Source organism: Melampsora larici-populina, assembly GCF_000204055.1.
Source record: "Melampsora larici-populina 98AG31 unplaced genomic scaffold MELLAscaffold_37, whole genome shotgun sequence".
Classification (NCBI taxonomy): domain Eukaryota; kingdom Fungi; phylum Basidiomycota; class Pucciniomycetes; order Pucciniales; family Melampsoraceae; genus Melampsora; species Melampsora laricis-populina.
The window spans coordinates 618840-626088 of NW_006768801.1; the positions used below are offsets into that span (position 1 = coordinate 618840).

The 7249-nt window shown below is 39.1% G+C and overlaps 2 protein-coding genes across 2 annotated transcripts; both read right to left on the reverse strand.

The window, feature by feature from the left end:
• Positions 1–316: 316 nt before the first annotated feature.
• On the reverse strand, positions 317–2770 carry MELLADRAFT_72633 (uncharacterized protein; the record flags this gene model as incomplete). Its single annotated transcript, XM_007413553.1, has 16 exons — positions 317–542; positions 614–832; positions 901–941; positions 1020–1042; positions 1176–1181; positions 1259–1356; positions 1442–1459; positions 1532–1651; positions 1735–1822; positions 1888–1907; positions 1982–2062; positions 2159–2163; positions 2245–2289; positions 2444–2473; positions 2561–2648; positions 2728–2770. 15 exons carry the CDS (start codon positions 2583–2585, stop codon positions 441–443), a joined length of 921 nt encoding a protein of 306 aa, XP_007413615.1.
• A 1837-nt stretch (positions 2771–4607) lies between these two features.
• MELLADRAFT_25325 (uncharacterized protein) lies at positions 4608–6258 on the reverse strand (the record flags this gene model as incomplete). The annotated part of the gene is made up of 5 exons (XM_007413552.1): positions 4608–4830; positions 4965–5211; positions 5260–5428; positions 5501–5980; positions 6052–6258. Coding segments are annotated over 5 exons (1326 nt in total), but the record flags the coding sequence as incomplete, so codon positions are not given.
• Positions 6259–7249: the final 991 nt, after the last annotated feature.

Below are 7249 nucleotides of genomic sequence, written 5' to 3' on the forward strand. Positions count from 1 at the left end.
CATAACCACCCTGCGGCCCTAGTTGCTATTTTCCAGACAATCAAAAGTAACTTTACACTGCTTTTGCCAACTTAACTAAGTCCCTCGGCGAGCTGGTACGGCTTGGTCCACATCAACAAGGGACTTAGTTAAGTCTACTAGTTTTTTGCTAATGTGTTCTGAGTGGATCACAGCCGATATGATCCCAATGAGGACTTGTATTCTTGCATGGGTACACCATGAGCAACTTTGGGGTACCCATAAAGGCTCTTTGGAAGGCGCCCTGAGAAGGATATACCAACATACATATGGTTGAATTGGTTGCTAGACCCAGAGTGGCAATGAAAATTAGATTTACGATTCATTTGATCTGGTTTACTTACAAGGTAGTTGATGTTTAAGCAAGGACACCAACGACCGAAACTATCAACTCACACAACCTTTCACATGAGCTAAAGTCTTTACGCAGTTATGTAAGGAGGACCAAGTTTCTTGCGAAAGAACCCAGTAACAACTTCCACAACTACTAGAAGAACTCCGCCACCTGGAGCAAGACGTAAGACCTACATGGACCAAAGTGATCAATGGTTGATAATCAATTCCACAGTAAGATAACCAATGTTCTGTGACTTACCTTTGGAATGAATCCTTTATAGAGTGCAGCAAGACCTTCTTCACGAGCAATCATGGCGATAGCTGGGTAGGTCCAACCGTACTTCGGAGTTTGTCCAGGTAGAACAGATGTATTTTGAATTCGAGATTTAACTACATCGAATGGTGTATTAAGCATCGTTCCAATACAACCTCCAATAGATCCTGAAATGAAGTTATTCATGATTTCACGACTTTTTGACTACCAAATTACATCCGCGTACGTCATAAGCTTGAACTTTTACATCAGCAGAAGACATGTTGACATACGTCTGGCTTAGGCATCATGGCTTTGATCTTGAAGATTGAAGCTATTGAGAGGTTGAGATTAGTAGAGGTTTGAAGACTATGATGTAATCATCAATTGGTTTCCAAAGGATCATACATACCAAAGTAACCACCGTTCCACCATCTTCATCGCAAAACAGAAGTCAGATCAAAAGGTGACAGGAGCCATCATCACGAGTCAAAAGTCGTTAATGTTAATAAAAAGATGCCTTCAACATGGCCAAGCCAATCTGATAAATGATGTATGGAAAACAAACACGTGTCTAAGCAAAATGGATCATCAGCTTGAAAATCATTTTTGATCAAGAGGTAAATGTCTACAACATAAAAGCAAACTTACCGCCAGAACGTTGACTCAAGTCCTCCGTAGAGTCCGAAGATTCCGTGTGTTTTGACAATCCTCATGACCACATCTAAGGGACCTTTGTAAGTCGAGTTCTGAGGACAGAATCGCGTGCGGATTTCCAGTAGAAGCCATATCTTAGATCATGAAGCCATTCTGTACTTGGGAATCAGGACATACCCGATCTTGTAGCCTGATCTATGATATTAGAGGAAACAAGGCTTATGTGAGTATCTTGGTATGCTTTCAAATTACATTCTTTATATTTACCTTTACCAATTCGAATGGGACTACCACAACACTTTCAGTTGCACCAGCACTCAAACCGGTCAAAAGTGATAAGTTCTGTGTCATCTTATCCGTCCCTAACAGATTTCGATATGTAGATCCCTAAGAACAGACACAATTTCAATGCTATGAGGATGGGTGATTGATATCAAGATGTTTGGTTTGACTAGGTCATGGTTACTCACCCAAAAATCATTTGCAGCAAATTTTACAGCTCTCTTGGGGGCTTCGAGCATCAAGGGAGGTACCAGACCGCGATACAAGCGACCGAACCTGTTGATAGATACGTTAGAGTCCTTCAGAGTCGAATTAGATTGTATACAATGAGATTGGTATACCCTTCAGTTTTGATAATTTTCTGCATCGAATTAATCCAAGAGACATCAGTTTTGAAGTTAAGTGGTACAATCAAATCCAACGAGCTGATCATACTTGAAAACAGTCTATCATCCCATTATAGCTATCTTGACCAGGGACAGTCACCTTTCCTTGCAGCTGAATCCGAGTTTTAACCTGTGATAAGTAGGTTATAAAAAGCAAGTAATTACATCAATTGAAATACTTCATAATGTTTGTTTCTGATCCTACATATCATTCAGAATCACTTACGACATCTACAAATTATTCCATGATCGAATGAACAAGATTAGATCAATGATTTGAGGCAAATTCAACGAGAACCTGTTGATGATTACCTAATGGATACAGACACAGCAGCTCCGTGACTCCAGCGATCGCGCCTGTTTTCCATCATCCATCAAAGTTGGTCGTCATATTCAATGTTCGAATGTGTAGTCAAGCGATGCATAAAGTGCGATAAGTCAAGAAAGAGCGTGGGTTTCAGCTTCCTTCTTTTTCCTGAGGTTTCCAATTTCGAGTTGTGTATTCACTTACCAGCCGAAAAAGTATAAATAAATGGTAAAGCTGTTATTGAATCAAATCAGATAAATCAAAGATCAGTGGTGATTCCTCCTAGATAATAAAAAACATCAATCAAAGTTTCAATCTCACGTTTAGGTGAACTTGATGAAGACATCTTGAAGTGTTTTATTTGAAAGTTATAATCCTTGATATCTGTAGAACTTTCTTAAATTTTCAACTTCATTGAGTTTGTTATTCGATTAGTTGTTCGACCTTGACCCAGAGTACTGCTTCGATTGACCGGTTTTCTTACTTACTCCAGATTACGTCAGTGTTTGGGGTCTTGTCTGATTAGGCAATGAGGCCATTTATTTTCGGACTCCTAATTTTATGGTTTTACACTGTGCTGACAGTCTGAGTCAGCGTGTGTCAGCTGGTGCTGAGAGTCCGGGGCCTCCCGAGGGCCGGGATCTCGGGATCTCCGTCCAGTTCCGGCTCTCCCACCCGGCCCCTGGGAGTCGGCACGACTTAAAAGACCTTGAATAGCACAGCTTATGGTCCTACCTGATGATATAACCGATACCCAAAAAATCTATCGGTTTTCACGGAGTATCGGTTTTGTCAGAGCCAACTTCACTGAAAATTTAAAAAAAAATGCCCGGAAATTATCGGTTTTGCCAAGATTATCGGTTTTGACAGCTATCGGTTATATCAGAGTCGACTGTACTCCTCCAGGCGGTTCCTTGAGCATTTCAAGTGACCGTCGCACCGACTCTGAATGCGCATAGAATGCCAGAAGATATACAACACCAGCTGAAAGCATAAGCCGGCCAATTTTGATGCTGTGGTTTGAATGGGTGATTTGACCATTAATTTTAGATGAAGAAGGAAATATAAGCAATGTTTCTATTGAATCTGATGTGCGATTAATGTCGGGTCACGGTGGCACAGGATGGAGAATTTTAAGGGGAAAAGGCTGGAAAAGGGAGTCTAGATTCGGAGTTGCCTCAGCCAGGCTTTATGAAATTGCGGTTGTTCATCGCCATCACTCTCATACACAATTGCTCCATTCAAAAAGTCGATTTCAGGTTACGATGGTCTGTCAGGGAAGACAAGTGTGAGACAGACTAAGATAAGCCAAGATGAAGCTAGGGTGGACGAGTGCTTTTACAACAAAGCTTGCCAAGACTTCCAAGCCAAATTGCTCTACTGCGCGGGAAAACTTGAACAAGCTTTTTGAAAATGACAGTATTCCATGTGTTAGTGGCCTCCGATCACTTGGCATTCTTTTTGTGACATCAAGTTTTAAAACTTTAGCTCGAAAACTTTGTAATATATAATCATTGATTATCTTGACTTGCTGGTAAACATAGCCTCAAAGATTGTTGGATTTTTTGTGCTCGATTATGATATCTGTAAAGCAAGGCTGAGAAGTAAACCCGGGTGAGGTATCAAGCTGTCTTGAGGTCTTTTAAGTGGGCGGTTGACTCCAGGTGCATGGGTTATGCTAAACCTTCCATTACTCAACATTTTCCCATGGTCATATAGTAAAAATATGTGCATACTTCCCGCATATGTGCATCACTTATCTCGAGAATATCTCATTGCTTTGAGTTTTAGAGCTCCAGATTGACGATTATCAATTGATGATTATTGTTTTTAGATCATTATGTACCATCTCCAAAACTTTCCAAAATCCTGGAAGTTCAATGACAAAACTAGATAAATGCGTCCAAAGACCCTCCGAAGCATTAAATTTATCATTGCTAGTAAAATTTGAAATTGGTTCGCTATAGACCACTTTGCTATAATCCGCAAGGAAATTAACTACAAGCTGAAATCAAAAAAGAATCATTTGGGGGGTTGATCCTTCATGTTAGGGCCGGAGGGATAGGGAGAGAGGGAGAGAGGCCAAGAACAAGAGAAGATGCATAAATCAAAGTGTCAAGCATGCTAATCATAACAATAATAATATTAGAGGTAAGTAAACATCCAATATAGATACAGAAAGACCAATCATATAAGAGGAATAGAGATACTTTTGACGTTTCTTTAATTCTACATCTATTGAAATTTTACAAAAAAAATACTCCAAATTAAAAAAGATACATCCTCTCCTTTGCGATACAATGCCATGATTAAGTCAAAATGATTATAACTTAGCTTTGAACCTACGCATATCAACCTGTTCACCAATTTCACCTAATAAATGTCTACGAATATAAGGATTTAAAAATCGACCATTTGGATCTAATTCTTTTCTTAATTTTAAAAAATCTGATAATTTTGGATACGTTTTTTGTAAGTCTAAAATTGAAAATTGATGTGATTTCGCCCAATGTGGTCTACCATCATGATTTGATAAAATATTTTCAAACGTTTTGAAGATTTCTTTATACGATACTGGGATTCCGAATGGTCTTTTATGAAAAAGAAGGGAGAAAAGGAATGTGAGTTGAGTGTAATTTTTCATTGAGTATTATAAGTGAGAATAGAAAAGGAGCAGCGTATTTTTGTAGAAGTTGTAGACGCCTTATAACTTGGATTCACTTACTTGTATTGAACTATACCAATATAAGTAGATAAACGACCATAGGATGGAGATAACCAAATCTCATCGGCAGCCACGGGTCTGATTTCTACTGGGAAATGAAGCCGTTTCTTGCCGTCTTTTGAGATTTCAGTTTTCATCCATACATTCAATTCTTTGAGTACGTTTGATGTCTTTTCATATGGCACGGCTCCTTCGTATGTATATTGAGATGGACCGCAATCAAAATTAAAGACTGAAACACTATCAGCTACTCGTTGTGTTACTAAATCGGGATGCGAATCTTGATGATTTGTACCAGGATCTTCTGATGAGCTTGGTTGGTGGATGAAGTGATAAGACAGTGCTGCATGGTAATGTAGCAGACCAGGAATACTTCGTCCAATTAGAAGGTTCAAAGGATGGACCCAATGATTGTATCCATACATCATTGTTGATTTTGTGACACTTTGGGTTGGAGTTGGATCCTAAGAGAATGCAAAAACTTTCACAAAATCAGTCATATTTTTTCTAACTTTGAAATTGAAGAAAATGAATACCTTTTTTGTTCTGTTTAATCTTTCAATTCTCACTTTATCAAGATGAGGAAACCAATAAATTCTAACATGTTCAGCACTCTTACCAATCACATCATATCGATCAACAAATTCATCAAAGCCTAACTCAGTGACAATCTCTTCTAGGTTAAAACTGGGTTCACATTGAAATTTAACTCTAGTAATAATTCCAGTAGTACCCAAACCACAAAGGGTAGCTCTAAAGATATCTTGATTTTCTTCATTTGAAACTGTGATTTGATTTGTATTAGCCAGGATCGATGAAAGTGAAAGAACAAATGTTGATAGGTTTCCGAATCGAGCTCCAGATCCATGAGTAGCTGTTGAGATCAGTCCTCCGATTGATTGATCTGATATAGATCCTAGATTTCCGAGTGCTAAACCATGAGATTTAGCAATTTGATGAAAATCTTTCAGTCGTGTTCCTGCAAAAACTTCGATTGTCATCTTTTCCTTATCGACCTGTTTCAAAATCCAATTTGATCAGATGTGAATCCATCAGAGAAGAGAGAATATGTATACTTCAAACTTACATGGATTTCACCTTTCAATTCATCCAAATTAATCATATAGTCTTCGGAACATGCTAAATCACTTGGACTATGGCCAGCACCAAAACATCTGATTTCTCTTTTTTCTCGATTAGATAATTCAATAATCATTTTGATTTGATCTTCATTTATAGGTCTCATGATTGATCTTGGTTTGCATTTTATATTTCCTGCCCAATTTTGAAAAGTTTCTTGATAACGTATCGGTTTTGTTTTTTTGTTTAAATATTCTTTTGTTAGATCACTCAAGTTTAATGTTGTAGCCTCGAGATTTGATTGTGTCATTTTTAGGATTGGAGTGCTTGCTTTTTTCGAATTCCTTGGCTCTACTCCCTTATTGTTGGTTTGAGTCAAGTTTTTCAATGATTGGTAAAGCAGATGATGAACGATGATGGGATTTAGATGCACTTCAAGGTTTCCACCTGCGAAACATCGAGTGCCCTGAAATGGTCATCTACCATAATCAATCGCTTTGAAAATTTACCCAAACACCCACTGTTCTTGACCCAACCACCCACATCTCATCATCTTTCCCCATCATCATATGGCAAACTCCACCCGCCGTAGCGACGTGTTGGCCTACTTGAAAGGTTTTTTGGCACTTCAGGTTGCCTCACTGGAAAACCACAACAACCAATCATGCACAAAGCATAGTGACTTCAGGTCGATCATGGCGGCCGTTATCATTTCAGATCAGCTTGATTCCCATGAAGATAACTTTGGAAATGAGCTCCTAAGACTCGCACCTCAACTGTTCATATCAAGTATGGCGGATTCAGAATCTTTACGTACCTCTTGCAAGCGTTAAGCTTAACTAAGCCCCTCTCGCGCGGCTGCCTCCGCGCCCCTCGAAGAGGGGCTTACAACGGACTCGTACTTTTTGGCAGGAGAGCTCCAAGAATTAAGGTGCCTTAAGTAGTTTTTTGGACTTCTCCTCGAGCCCTCACCGTAGAATTTCTCAAGTTTCTCGTATGTTGTTCTTCACACTTTTGTACATGATCTGGTACCTCATAGTTTGTCTCACCTTGAGGGGAAGTGTCATAAATATGCGATGAAGATTTGGTAATATGTGTGCTTAAGTGCTTTCAAATTTCGTATCCAAGGCATATGAAGAAGGCTTAGGCCATTACAAGAGGACGTAAGGCCTTGTAAGGCCCATTCTTGACACAGCTCTCAAAGC